Source organism: Xiphophorus maculatus, chromosome 17 (genome assembly GCF_002775205.1).
Source record: "Xiphophorus maculatus strain JP 163 A chromosome 17, X_maculatus-5.0-male, whole genome shotgun sequence".
Lineage (NCBI taxonomy): Eukaryota > Metazoa > Chordata > Actinopteri > Cyprinodontiformes > Poeciliidae > Xiphophorus > Xiphophorus maculatus.
The window spans coordinates 16,560,890-16,576,485 of NC_036459.1; the positions used below are offsets into that span (position 1 = coordinate 16,560,890).

The window sequence follows — 15,596 nt, forward strand, 5'->3', positions numbered from 1 at the left end:
TAGCCTTATTTTGGTGTCTTAACTATTGTTTGACTCAGGAATCTGGTATGGCATTCTGGAGGGTATCGGCATCTTGTCTGTCATCACCAACGCCTTTGTCATCGCCGTCACCTCGGACTTCATCCCTCGTCTCGTTTATGCCTACAAGTACGGACCGTGTGCCGGTCAGGGTCGAGCAGGGGAGGGGTAAGAGTTATCTTACCTCATAAGAGTTCATCATTTCTCTTCGTTCCATGCTGCATGGTGTATGATGTCAGTTTCAATACATGTTAAATGCTATTTCTTTTCTTTTCCCCAGGTGTATGATGGGTTATGTAAATGCCAGTCTGTCTGTCTTCCGAGTTTCTGACTTTGAGAAGAGATCCCAGCCAAGAACCAATGGTTCTGAACTGTTTGAAGAAGCTGTGAAGTACTGCAGGTGAAGTTTAAAGGACTATGTTATCTGTGTGGTTGTGCCCAAAACACCCGAAAACAAGGGGAAGCCTCAAAACATGTTTTTACGTATGTTTTATAGATGCAACAATTAGAGTTCTGTGGCGATTTCTGATCTTTGGTATTTTGATTAGCAGCACATTGTCAATTGAAGTTCACATTTTAATTCAATTTATTTCTTAACTAGCAAAACCAACATGGCGAGCATGTTGGTTTTGACGTTTACAATGACTAATTGTGAACGTCAGTCATTCTGTCGCTCTATCAATCCTGTCCAGAACTCTTAAGATATCCAAAATGCTACCAACATTTTAAAATTAATAATTAATGTAAGCGTCCTCTCACCCCACACCGTTGCTGAAAATCACTAATATCAAATCTTCTTCCCTCATTGACAATGTCCACTCTGAAGAGTGTTATGGTTAGCACAAATTGGTTGGTATGGTGTGTTTTAATGATCGGGAAAGGATTGGGTTTTCAACTCTGTATCTAATTTTTTGGTGCATCTCTACTGTTTTGCATTTCCAAATACAAATACAGGATATGTCTTTCCAAATAGTAGGAGAAATCAGACAAATGGAAGTGTTTTTTGTGTGACCTCAGTGATTGTTTCTTTTGTTTTACCTTACTCAATAGGTATCGGGATTACAGGGAGCCTCCGGACTCAACTGAGCCATACACCTACACTCTGCAGTTCTGGCACGTCCTGGCAGCCCGGCTGGCGTTCATTATTGTTTTTGAGGTCTGTTTGTGTGGATCCTGATTGCGTTATTTTGTTCTTGTTGCAGACAAGTGTCTGAAAAATTTCGCCTTTATGTTTATTCCAAACCTCCTCACTCAGTATTAGTTTAACAGTCGAGTTCATTGACACATTTCACTGCAAATGGGGTTTAATTTACATCATGATCTGATTCGGTTTCCACAGCATATGGTCTTCGCCATAAAGACCCTGATTGCATACCTAATCCCGGACCTGCCCAAGGACCTGCGGGACCGGATGCGCCGAGAGAAGTACCTGATCCAGGAGATGATGTATGAGGCCGAGTTGGAGAGATTGCAGAAGGAGAAAGATGAGAAGAAGAAGAAAGACAGGGCCCACCATAAGGAATGGCCTTGAATACAACTGTCTGCTACATTCTTGGATTGGTTGTAAAAGAAAGTAATTATCTTCTTTGTAAGATCATTAGTGTTCTGTTGATTTTTTTAAAATGTTTTTAAAACTAAGTCAATTATATATTCAATATTTTTCCCTCTATTTTTTTCATGTGGGGTCAGATACTTCCTTTTAACTCTTTTAAGGACAAAAATGGCTTACAAAAGTGATTTTTGGCGTTTTTACTGCATTGTTCCAGACTCAGCTCACTTCCATTGTAGATCAGTCGACAAAAGACATAAATACACTCAACCACCACAAACCCCTCAAAAGATTTTTCCATTCCTGATATGATGATTGCTAATTTTTCTATGAAATGATTCAATAAATATCTGAATCTAATGCTAAAACAGAAACAAAAAATTGCAGCTGAATTCAAGAAAAATAGAAGTAAAAAATATGAAGTCGTCTATGTCAGACCAACATTTTTTTTTCTTCCTTTTTACCATATATCTGATGGTCATTATAGAGATTTAAATTAGGGCCATAATGTTTGTTCAAAACAGAAATTGAAACTGAAAAAACAAATCTTGAATCTGATATGTAATTTCGAACATTTCAGTTCCAAATCTCTTTTTCATTTAGATTTTCTTTCTTTTCTTTTCAACAAACTTTATGGCCCCAATTTAGCTCCATAGAAGATGCTTTAAAATCAGCATTTTCTCATTTCCAGGCTTTCAATTGATGTTTTTTCTTTTTTCTTTTTCTTTTTCTTTTACAGTGGAGGAGTTCTGCATGTACTGGATCGTCAAGTCTTCCTCCTGCCATGTTAGACCAGCACCTCCTGTTGGACAATTACAGAACTGCATCTAACACAGAGCGACCATGGAGCCTCTGTGTCAGAACCCCTCAGCACACGGGACTTTTGGCAGCCAATTTTGCAACTTTTTCTCTCTTGTTCAGACTTTTAGCAGTATTTGGCTTCAGCTCCTGAATGTAGATTACAAGCAAGAATAAAACTTTATTCCTTTGTAGGCGACTGGAGCTGCTCTGCGGAGCGTGACGAATGATAAGCCTTGTTTACATTTCTCCTTGTTTTAGGAGTTTACATTTTTTGTTTTTGCTTTATTGTAAATAAAATGTTGAAATGAATGAATGTCAGGCCGTACGCTCTGCTGTAGTGTAGTGCAATAACAATAAAAGTCACATAGATGAGGTTTCTTCTATTGATGCTGCTGTGGTACTTTCTACAGTTTGCTGTAAACAGAGGCTCAGATTAATACCTGCAGTAATAAACATTTATTTTGAGTCCCTTTGTGTTGTTATTCTTTTATTAAATGTTCAAATTGATGCTAATGTTATTAGTGTAATATCTTTCAAGACAATTGCAAAACAAGCCATTCTAAAAAGTAGTCAATTTATAAGTCAAACTATATTATTTAAAATAATTTATCTTTAGCTGATTTAATTTTGATGCCCTCACATGAGTCAGCTTTTTTTTTTTTAATTATTAAAATTATTTTGTAGTCTCAGTAAATGTTTCACGTAGGAAGATCATTAGTGGCGCACGTCCTCCTCCGTTTTTTTGTTTTGTTTGTTTTTTTGTAAAATAAATGGCCAAAATAAATGAGGCGACAATTTAATGTTTATACAATAGCTTTAGCACAAACTGTTTGTGTTTTCTTGTGACTGAGTTCTTCTTAAACATCATAAATCCATTTTGGTCTGAGCACCTCTTGGACTAGCCGGTAGCTAAACGAAGATACCAAAGAGAGTTAGCTACACCAGGTAAGACTTCACTTCTAAACTCCTGAACTACCACTTTTACTTTTCTGCTGGAATATTGTGTTTATGTCTTTCACTGTTATTATTTTTCAGTGTTGTTTGTGATCAGTTTTGTTAATTTTTATGTTTATTTTAGCAACTGCATGAAGGGTCTAGCGATGAGAATTAGCTTAATTTTAGCTAAGTCGGGCACGGCGCCCGGCACGCTCAACAATGTGCGCTGACAAAAAAATAAGATAAAATTGAAATTTGGATTTAAAATTAAAAATAATGAACTATATTAAATGAATGAAATAAAAATAACTAAAAACATAAATGTATATACTTGGAAAAAATTCAGAGCTATAATTTTTGAAAAACCTTGTTTTCTTTCTCACCACTAGATGGGGCTAGAGCCCGTTTCCAGTTTAACTATGGCAGTTGGGAGGATTTAACATGGGATATTTGGGATATATATTTATATATATAAAACAGGGTTACAGTTTAAGATAAATTAAGGGGGATTAATTGTATGTAAAGTTAATGACTTCTATTTAATTAACCTGACTGTACCTAAGCAGGGGATAGCTTATGTTGGTGTTAAAGTGAGAAGAGGGGAATCGTGAGACGTGTTCAGCTTCCTAATCGTTTTTAATCAGCTCATTTCCCCACTCTATATTTCAGGAACATTTTTACTGACTGCTGTTCTCTCACCACTCTCATTGTGGCCGGCAACGTGCTGCGGACATTCCTGTAGGTCCATTTTATTTCCCAAACACGTGTTTATCCAACAGGATATCGTTCTGAACATCAAAGTAATCATAGATTAGAGATCAGAGGCTTGTCTTCCAACATGGATTACTCAGCAGCAGCAGCGCTCCTGCAACAACAACAAAAAATCCTCAATTTTCATTAGTAAAAGCAGGGGACAGAAGAGGCAAACTGTGTTTTGTTCTCTATTGGTGCAACTCCTCTCCCCTATAAGAGGATTATCTCTGACATACGCTAAGGGGTTACATAAGGCTGCCAGAGGATAATATCTGACATTTCCTCATATCCTGTATTTTGGCAGCTCCCACTATGTGGAATTGGTGTAGCGTAATGAGGTATGGTGAAACAGTGGCTGTGTGGCATAAAAGGCAACAGGACCGGTCGGCGAGAGAATTACTCAGAGAAACGCTCATGAGAGCTACCACGGTAGTGGCGGCATCATGCCGTGTGGATGATTTTCATTTTTTGGAAGAGACAAGGAAGCAGGTCGGAGTTGATGGAAAGCTAGACGGAGCTACATGGGAGAAACCCGGTAGGCTCAGCCATGTGTTAGACTGGCCCAGTCAAAGTCCAAATCCACTTTTTTTAAAAACCAGCAATAATTCTAGAAAATATATCTTCACAGGTGCTAAATCCAGTTTAACACTTAAAGAATTTCAGCTGCAACTGCAGTAGAGGTTTTTTGACTTGATCTCGCGTAAAGAAGGCACCTGCAGAGCTGTTGTCGACCAGTTGCCATGGCGACAGGTCAGCGTGCAGCATTCAAGAATACTGTATTGGTCCCGAAGGAAAACTAAATGTTGTTGTAACTCATATAATCAAAGAGTTGTCGAATATGGTGATGGCAAAAGGAACCGACAACACTAGCTGTGTTTCCGTGAACCAAAACAATTCCACAATTTGACATTTGTAAAATAAATCAGCTCAATGAAAACTTGCCAAATTTGAGTTTCCGTTAAGGAAAAGGAAAGTTTTGGTGAGAGGATGAAGTGTTTTTTTTTTTTTGGAAGTATCAAATTTCCATTTGATGCTTTTTACAAAACGTTTCGTAAAACGTTTTTGCTGTTTTGTAAAACGGCAAAGGAAACACTTTTTTTTCTGCATCACACCAGTGACATGATCAACAACAGGAAGTTGTTGATCATGTCAAAAACCACGATGACAAGCAGTAGTTGGAGGATAATGGTGCTACATGTTTTTCATTTATTTATCCTGTGAACAAACTTCTTCATGTGTGATTTTTAACCGTGTTTCTTATTTAACGGAAACTTTGCAATTGCGAAATTGTGTTTTTGTCCACGTTAGTGGAACATCGACAGAGTTTGGGCACATTTGTAATGGAAACGCAGCTACTGTCTCGTCAAAGAAACCCGCTTGAGGAAACCTGGGTGTGTGCTTGTCTCTGATCTGATCTAAAAGCGCCTGCTTGGTTCAAAAAGATCTGCCTTCAATATTAAGGATACAACAGTCATAAAAGATGTGCTTTCATTAGATTACGTCATGTTGCCAAATCCTTCTTGAATGTCTCTATCTGCACTTTCATGAAGAATACAAATGCCTGATGCAGACTGTTTTTATTTCTTTAATTCATTCTGCTTTATTTTACATTGTGTTATGATTTATTCTATACAATATAAAGTAATGTAGAGTTAACAAACTTTAACTGACATATTTTTACCCTGTGGAAACTTATGTATATATGGTAAATGGTAAGTAATCAACGGCGTGGCAAATCACACGTTTCGTCTCATCTATCACCTCCATTATTCTTATTGTCCAGCCTTACGCATCAGGAATGCAGCTTGTTTGCGCACAGTGAGACCCCCAGGTCTCATCCTGGACCTTCACTGCAAACACCTGAGCGGGAAAAAAAAGGGACCGAAGGGAAAAAAGAATCATAAATCTCCTGCTGTGACTTGGGTTTTGGTTGCCGGGGCAACGCAGCTGACAAATCAATCACCATTTCCATTCATGTTTTTCCTCTTTCCTCTCTTCTCTATCTTTCTTTCAGTGTCATTTCCTCCGTCCCTTCTTTACACAGTCACTGTTAGAAGGCGCAGGAAGTAAACAATGGAGACAGATTCTCCATTACTACGTGATATATATTTTTATATTTTGTGTTTTTAAAGTTTGACTGTATTTTCTGTCGTGAGTAAAACTACAGGTTACTAATTTCTTCTTCTTTTTGGTTAATCTATTTTACTCCTGTGACTTCTACACATGTAATTGTGCAGTTTGACTTTTCGACAATAAATTTGCTTAATGGAAATATGCCAGTTTTGATAGAAAGAAAAAAAAAAGGCAAGTTTTCAATAAAAAGTTTATTGAAAACAAGCCAATAAACCAATTTTGGCCATATCAACATTGGTTTATTTAGCAAAACTGCACTGGAAACAGCCAGTGGCAACCAAACGTTGCCACGGGTCAAAACCACAAAAAGAGGACAACAGGAAGTAGGAGGAACATGTTTTAACTACTAAAAGCGTGAGCAAACTTATTCACGTGTGATTTTAATCGCATTTCTTATTTAACGGAAATGGCGCCGTTGCAATATTGTGTGTTTTTTCGACATAAGAGGAATATTGACAAAATTTAGCTTTGTTTCAGATTAGTGGCGCATAAAAAACCAAATGCTGCTTCTCCATGTTCACTTCTGGTTCCGGGGATCCAGAGTACAGCAGAACCAGGAGTGGTCTGGAAGGTTAATACAACAACAAGATACATCTTTCTGGGCAAAATGAGTTGACAACAAAGATAAAACTAAATTACAAAAGGATTTGGACGTATCTATACGAGTTTGACACCCTGCATAACACATTTCTCTCTGTATTCCAACCACATCCTCTGTTGCTCTTTGTTATCCAACGAGGGGAAGGCGCCAGGCAGGGAGCTGTCTCCAAACTTTTTATCTTTCATTATGGATGAGGAGCTGTGTGACGCTATGGAAATCATTACGAGAGGTGATTGCACTGCAGACTTGACCGTCTCTCTCTCTCTCTCTCTCTGTGTCTCACTATTTTCTCTCTTTCACATAACCAATGAAAGTTTTACTTTTGAGGTCCCGTTGGCAGGTTAATGTATATTATGTTGAATGATCATAAGAAAAATCATCCTCAGACTACTGCGCAAAAGAAAAGCTCTTCATAAAGTAGAAAGGGGGAAATTAAAAAGTTGTTTCCAACGTGTAGTCGATAATGGTTCAATAATTTACCTTTAGAGTTAGCATAATAGCGCTAAAAATAAAGTTGTATACAGTTGTGCTACACTAAGCTAGTCGTATTACTAGAAAAATCAGCTACTGTAACATTGTATCTGAAAATTGATGTTCACATTTGATTTCCATTCAGTCCGACTGACCTTGACCTCTTTTGTGAAGAAGAATGAGCAAAAATATCAGACTTTAGATATGCAAAATTGCTGGGAGAAAACCCAGAAAGATCTTCTATAAGGTACTCAGCAAATTACAAGGTGTTCCAATGCATTTAAAGAGACAGAACGATGTTCAGAAAAATGTTTTATACAAAGTAATCTAACAATTATTTTAGCCAAATTAGCGTCAGAATGAGCAGGGTAAAGTAGCAGGTTTTCAATGAAATTCAGTCTGATGTCAATTCCGAAATAAAATCCAAACTAGAAAAGTGGCATTTTGAAAAAAGTAATCTTGAACGTAATTGAAAGCGGCTGTTGTTTTCTGTTGGACTTGATGGGTTTCGTGTTTTCGCCATCCCAGCTTGCTGTAAATGCTTCACATCCTGCAGCGCCGGACTGATATTAAAACCTTCAGAGACATCCTCTGCCATTCCCAGCCTGCGAGCCTGTTTCCGCACTGAAATATTGGATGTGACCAGAAAGGGCAGCGCTGTCATCGCCTGCCTCAGAGACAGAGGAAATTACTTCACAGATAAGGCTCTCTCTCCTTTTCACCCTGTTTCTATGGAATCTGGGTCAGCAGCAGGGAACGCACTGGACACAAGTAGTGTGGAAGTGTCGATAATAACTGCTTTAAAACTCCAGTATGTAACTTTAATAAAAAAATATATATTTTCTTACATTTTTGTTGGAAATGTCACTATGTCATGACAGTATAGTGTGAGACAGATAACCTGTGCCTTCTCTCCGAAACAACCAATCGGAGCCAGAAGGGGGAAAAAAATGTAGTTGGACTTTTATATCAGGCATAAAGAATTTTTATAGTGTTGGTTGGTTCAAACAATGGTTCCCAAGAAAAAGAGCCATATTTGAACATGTTAATCAAATTCCAAGTCATTAATTATGATTATGATTGTTGGTGATAAAACTGTTTCTGAAATAATTTTTGATTCAGAAACCAAATTTTCTATTCAAATTGTTTAGAGATTCTGTTTTAAATTACATGACAAGAGGAATAGAGAGTGTAAACGTATAGAACATTTATTTAAAACAATTTTACAAGATCCAATACTGTATCAAATTCCATTGCCAAATTAGGTTTGTGCACCGAAACTACCAGTATTAGGTTAGCTTAGCTCCCTGGCTTTTTCTGAAATAAAAAAATATAAAAATATTATTCAAAATATATACGGCGGGCAAGCGCCCGTGTAATGCAAATGTGCAAAGACATACAATTTAAATCGATTTTTGAGCACTGAATCCCCAAGACCAGGACTTACGATTTTTTTTTAAAGAACCTATTATTTTCTTGTGCACTTATATTGCACAAATGTTTGAAGTATTTATTTTTTTCACTTAATAAAAAAAGAAACTTGTTCACTGCTTGGTAAAGTACAATTTACAATGTAACCCAAAATGAATCACCTCGCATTGCCTACAGCTGAAAGCCCATGTAAAATTAAAGCTTCATAATGTTTTCAAACCTGTAAAATCCCCTTTTTTTAAAAAAAAAAAAAAAGCTTGTCCTTCACATTTTTTTTCCCCTGCACGTCTTCAATACAAAAGTTAGTTTCACTCCGATCCACAGTCATAATATTTCCATCTCATTGTGGGCTAAACACCCCTTCAACAAATAGCTGCCATCAGTCTCTGAGCTCTGAATCACGTTCCCTCCCGTGTTTGCCTCCTCCGCTCCCTCTGATATGCACCTTAAACCGAGGCTTTTTACCAGATGAAACATCCATTCTCTCCACTAAGCCCTCTCTTGTTTTCGGCTGAAGCACTTCATCGTTCTAAGCTTTCAGGCACGCCGATTTCTACTCGTGGTGAGCTGAAATCTTGTTGCCCGCGCAGCGTCAAGCGTTGCCTTCAATTTTCTGTTCTGATTGTCCCATTATGAGGACAGCCGTGGATCAGGCTGTATGGATCGACCAAGAATTGAAGGACATGACACAATATCACATTTTTAAATTAAAAAATTGCTGCACCTATCCTGGCTATGCCTACTATAAAGGCATTAATTATTTTAGGCCCACATTTCATAAACTACTGGGCAGTTTTATGTATATGTTTTGTTGAGCTTTACATCACGTTATAATGTTATTCCCTCATCAAAAACATACCTTGTCATGATTCTTTTCGTGGATGTTTGAGAAATCCTTTAATCTCCACGGCAACCATTAAGCTGTGCAAAAATGCCTTGTTGGACCTAACCCCGCCTTCCCTGCGCAGCTCCTCCTCTGAGCTGCAGTTTATAAGCTGAGCTTCAAAATCCCAGAGCACTCCTCCCCGGTGGCTCCCCCACTCAGCTCCTTCAAACTAGCCAGCAGTAATTAGCAAACATCTGATGGAAAGGCGCATCGTCTGAGCTCAATATTCAAGATATTTCTCAGAGCAACACTGGTAAAAACGTTAAAACGTTAATAGAGGAGCCATGTTGTAATGACTTCCCGAAGGCGGAGTTTCAAAAAGAGCAGGAGCTACTTAAAGAGACAGAGGCCCAATTTCAAAGCGTTAGATTCCGATGTCAAATTATTTTTAAGCCATGTTTGATGTATATGGAGCATTTTTATAACAAGTGAAGGTAACGTGGTTACTTGATTGTGCTATTGAAATACATAATACTGCCCTTTAAGTATTGCAAGGCAAATACAAGCTAGCTTACAGTATGTAGCGCTATTAAGCACCAAGTAGTAATTAGAGCTGAAAGTAGTTCTTATAATCTATTAAATCTGACTCTATTGGACCAACAGGACATGTAATAATTTGTCTATGCCTTATTCATCATTCACTAATGTTAGGGTATTAGCCTCCTCTGTTTTATTAAACAAGGATAGCTGGCTGGGTGTTAACATTGCAGATTTTTATTTTATTCGTCTTGCGTTCAGATTTGCCGACTATAACGGTGGTGTCTTCAATTATAACGATAACAGCTGGTAGTAAATTAGTTCAAATGGAACCATTAAAAAGAGCCAACGTGCTGCCAGTGCCTTCCCTCTGAGATGAACTCAAACAGCTCAGTGGTGCTGCTCACCTCTCTTCTCAAAGAAATGAGTAGGCAGCTGCTTCCCCTTACTTAATTTTCTCTCCATCTCCTTTTTTTCTCTCTCTTTCTGTGAATTCCGTTTCTTGAGGAAAGACGCTAATTTCTGAGGGAACAAAAATCTCAGAAAGAAAGTCCAAACCTTTGAAATCGGAGAATGTGGCCCTCCGCTGAGCCTTCGTCCAATTCTCAATTAGCATGTCTCCCCATCTGCCCGTCCCTTTGAGCCCTTCCTTCGCTAAACCTTTAAATTCATATCTTTGTTGAGAGGTTCTTGCTAATAAAAATGTATTTACTGATCTGTCAAGCATTCAGGCATGACAGAAAAGCAAATGGAAGACATAATTAAGAGGCAAATGCGTTTTCACAGCCGTATTTTGCCAATGCGACTTCAAAATAAGCATGTGCTGCAAACATTACTGGATCAACGCCACACGATATCAATATCTGCAGATTGTTTGGATCTTGGATGAAATTTGCGTCTTAAAAGTCCTTTGCAGATTAGAAACTAGAGCCTTTTTCAGTACAGGACTGCCTAAAAGTATCCAGATTTCTGATAGAATGGATTAGAGACGATCCATCAACAACACGAGTAAGAACCCGAGGTTAATTAAACAATGGGAACAATTTGCTAAATGGATCCATTGTCTTTTTTTTGTTTTTCATTACTGTTCTTATTTTAGTTCCAGCCCACACTTCCATTCTGTGCAGGTGAATTATGAATAGTCAGGAAATGACTGCATTTACATCAGACTCGTAGAGTAAATGATTCTGTAGTGCTGGGTAATACATCCACATGCAATTACTGCATATTTAATAGGATCTGTGATTAATACAGAACTTTGGACCACAAATTCCAAAGTTCTACTACAACTATGACAATAGTAATTAACTGCACACGAAACACTTTGCCATAAAGACAACAGGAGGCTATTACTGACATTGTTACAAACTACTCTGTTGGACTATTAATACTGATTGTATAGCAATTTGTTGAAATTCAAAAAAGACTAATTTCGCATGTTTACTACAATTTTGCTCGACTCAATTCTCGCTTCAGAGCACAGTCTGGACTTTCTCCCATTCACTTGGATTTTTCCAAAAGAGTTTCTACCCAGCCAATCAGAGAAATGGAGAAGTTTTGAACAATGATGTCAATTTTCTGCGCTGTTTTGGAATTGTAGTCTGCCTGTAGTTTTAGCAATGGCTTTTTACCAGGCTAGGGGGAAAGATTGCCCTTTTTTGTTCTAAAATCAATTGCAAAATTACAACATTTGCTTTACAGAATCTGTAGGAAACAATCAGTCCTGGATTCACTAAACTATACATGTATTTTCTTTTTATGTCCTACAAAATTCTATAGTAGGCCTGAAAAGGCATTGTCAAGATTTCTTTTAAGACTTTCTGACCGTTATTGAATCATCCAGTCTCAGTATTTTCACTTTCCAACAAACTGTTAAGTAGCCCTTCAAAGCAGACACAGACTTCATAGCCATTAGCAGTTAATGGTTAGCCAATCACGGTATCTTCACACTGCCTACTAATCATTTAAATCATTTCTCATGCTGTTGTCATTTTTTCTTTTTTCTACATTTCTTAGATATGCTTCCATATAAACAAGTTAGCCATTTACTGCCTAAACAATGAAAACAAAACTCCTTAGATTTGCTGATTTTCTTCATTCTCGTCCATGAAAAATAAGTCACCTAACTGAGAGCAGCAGATCAGAAACCCTCTCTCTGTAACAACATAGATTTTTATCTGCTGAATAGCAGTGGAAAATGTGTTCCAGGCTTTTGTAGAGGACTGACACCAACAGCACATTGAGAAGGTCACGCTACCGACCTGTGAAAAGCTACATGTCACGACAAAGTAAACAGGAATACCTGAGGCGTCTGTTTGGCACTGCCTTAAAAGTGCTTCCTGTACGAGCTTATGGCATTTGCAAAATTTCTTTTCTGACATTCTAACACTTGTTTTCTTTAATATTTAGTTTCTACAAAACTTAGCTAGCCTCATGCCCAAATGCTCATAATAAATCATTTAATAAAAACTTTTTCCACATATTGTGACATAAATTCCCTACAATTCAAATAAAAACTTTTATCTTTGGGAGAAAATATAAAACGGAAAAGATGGCTTGCATATGGGTGCACCTTCCTAAATTAATACTTGTGGCTGTGACAAAGATAAGGTTTTGCCACAGTGGATGGAGTGATGAATATGTCCACAGAGCCACCAACCTGGACTGAAAACCCTGCAAGATGGTTGAGGACAAAGTGAGATTTTATTTTTCATGCATCCAAATCAACAAAAATGACCGCATGAGGAAATGTATGTCCTATTCCAAGTAAGGAACTAAATCTATGCAATCACCAGGGACAAGAGATGACTTCGCAATCTGATAGATTTGGAAGACTTTTGCCAGATAGTGGACAATGGTTAAAGCTTAAACAAAAGTAAGTAAATTTATGTGAACTGATTATTTTATTTTTTTTAAATGTTGCAATATTGGTGGCAAAAGCCAAAGTGATTTTTAATGGTCTTATGTTTTTCAATCACAAAAAGCGAACAGTTTAACTAGACTCTGAAGAGCCGCTGTGAAAGGATCAGTGTTTTGCGGTAGCCTCGGCAGAAGCCTGTAAGAGGATTTCTGGAAAGGCGATTTGTTAACTAAAAGGTTGTCTGTCATTATTAAATCCTTCTGATGTAACATGACTTTTCTTTTTTTTTTTTTCACCCAAACCTCTTTTGATTTATATCCCACTAATACCAAAAACACGAGGCAAAACGCAGCGGCCAAACATGACAGGACAAACGTGTCGTTCTTGGATATAGCGCAGAACTCACCTCCAGCACCGAGACATTTTATTCCACTTTCATTCATCATGACAAAATGTCACCTTTGCTACTTTCTTCTTGACCATAAAACAGAAAAGAAAACCTGGTTAGGAACAGCGTTAGCTAGCATGGACATCTGTAGCTGGAGAAACATTAGCAGATGTGGTGATATGCTGCAAATGATCCCACACGTTCAGAGATCAGACAAAGGAAAGATGGAGAAATGTGGGTCACGGTGAGCTCTAGGGCATTCAAGCGAACATCTCTTTGATTTGTGTGATAGTGATCTGGGCTGACTGAAGCCTCCGGGCCAAGCCCTGACACTCCTTCTGTCCTAGCAGATACAGATCGATCTTCAGGGAATCTGTCCAGCGATGCAACAAGGTGGTCGGGATGTAGGCAAATACATTTTTCACAATATCCATAAAGATTAAATTGTCAAGTGTTTGCCTTGCTGCTGTAGCCACAAAAAAATATTTGAATGTTTGGACCTGAAGTTCAATGGCCCTTTAAGGAAGAGCAGAATAAACTGTATTCATGTCATGATTTATCCTCGTAAGCTATAAAATTTTATCTTCTTGCTTAGAGGTCTGCCCAAAAAGTCGCAGTGGATAAGTACCTTTGAGCATGGCGTTTACAAATGGAAACTAGAAAAACAAAATTTCTGAAGAAATTTAGCCGGGGCCTGCCAAGGCGCGCCCGTCTGGTTTGTGCCCGGCGTCGTCACGCTACAAATTGGCATCGACGCTAAAGGATGCTGCAATGTAATCAAGTTCAGATTTCTTTAGCCGAAATCTCTTTGCTTCCTTGTCTTTCGTTAGGCGATGAAATACGTTCATGTTTGGTTCGGTTCAGTTCTACTCTAGTGGGCAGACTGTACCGCAGCTGCTGCGCTACAGATATTTCTCCGCTGATTTTCAGTAAAACTCTACAACGGAGAACCTGGAGGTTCTGGTTCGGATGAACAAAATAAACCCAGATATTTTATGTTTTATTATTTGAAATTATTGATAGGCCAAGCATAACGAAAAAAAACTCAGATCATGAAGTTATTTTATGTAATTCAAACAAAAATTATAATTTACATCATACCAAGCTAATATTATGTAGTTCTGCTGTTTTTCACTGTCGGCACAAGACGGCAGCTGAGAGTATCTGTATCCGAAGCAACTGATTCAGTGAAGTAGCTTAATATGCTAGTTCCGGTTATTTGTGGCAATTTCTGCAAGTCACAATAGCTCTAGGTTGAGGTAAAACAAAATTGCCTTATTTCAGCTGATCAGATTGATGTTAACAGAGATTTTGTAGCCTAACAGGTTTCACGAAAGCCAGTTAGCAAAGTGCTAACATGTGAACAAATTGTGGTTCCATCAAGCTAGCAGCTACGCTATCAGAGCCACAACAAAATATCCCACAGCAGTCAAACTTTTAAAATCGATCACATTTCTTAAAGAACACATTACATTTAACAACTGTAAGCAGTTCTAATAATATAGTAATGAAATTAAATAGTATATTTTATGGACAGAACACAAACACTTCTTACCTTAACCAAGCAGTCGGAAGCAGAAAGCTCTTCTTCTTCTTTTTGTTTTTAATGGCGGTTGGCAAGCAACTTAATGGTGTGCATTACCGCCACCTACTGGTATGGAGTGTGGATCAGGGCGCAACTTAAAAAAAAAAAACACTAAATCCTTTCTATCAGTTTAGTTTTCTTAAGAAATTTTATGAAATAACATAAATATTCATGGGGCGTGCTGTGGTGGCGCAGGGGGTTAGCACGCCCCACGTTTCAGTTAACCGCTCCCCAATCTAAAGTCTTACATATAATCCTGTTACCTTCAAACATGTAATAACCGCTTTATTTATTTTGTGTTTAATTAATATCTTATTAAGTTTAAATGTCTCTATATCATATTTCCTAATTTATTGTACTTGCTTTATATTTTCCACAATTAATTATTACATGTTCTACTGTTTCCATATCCATACCACACTCACATCTACCTGTTGGATGTTTACCAATCAAATTTAAAGTTTTGTTTAATCCAGTATATCCAAGGCACAATCTTTTTTTTTTCATACTTGCTCTTTTCGCTTTTCAGACTTACAATACTTCATTTGAGCCAGCTGGGGGAGACAATTCTCTGTTTTAGCCAGTAGGGTATTAGGGTTTTCAATGGATTTTCCCCATTGACTTATAATGGGGTTTTTTTCGTAGTTTTTTGCGAATTATGTCGCCATGTTCATCCCGAATCCCACCAAAAGTAATAGCTGGAATGG

At 37.8% G+C, this 15,596-nt stretch overlaps 1 protein-coding gene across 3 annotated transcripts in view; it reads left to right on the top strand.

Annotated features, from left to right (window-relative positions):
* ano4 (anoctamin 4) overlaps window positions 1-2,833 on the top strand; it is a 46,792-nt gene extending 43,959 nt beyond the window's left edge. For all 3 annotated transcript variants that reach the window (XM_023350101.1, XM_023350102.1, XM_005801158.3), the window contains 5 exons: window positions 39-186; window positions 299-418; window positions 1,069-1,174; window positions 1,358-1,591; window positions 2,307-2,833. In XM_023350101.1, coding sequence (XP_023205869.1) covers window positions 39-186; window positions 299-418; window positions 1,069-1,174; window positions 1,358-1,549 — 566 coding nt within the window. In that variant the 3' untranslated portion in view covers window positions 1,550-1,591; window positions 2,307-2,833. The remainder of the gene's footprint in view (window positions 1-38; window positions 187-298; window positions 419-1,068; window positions 1,175-1,357; window positions 1,592-2,306) is intronic.
* The last annotated feature ends 12,763 nt before the right edge of the window (window positions 2,834-15,596 follow it).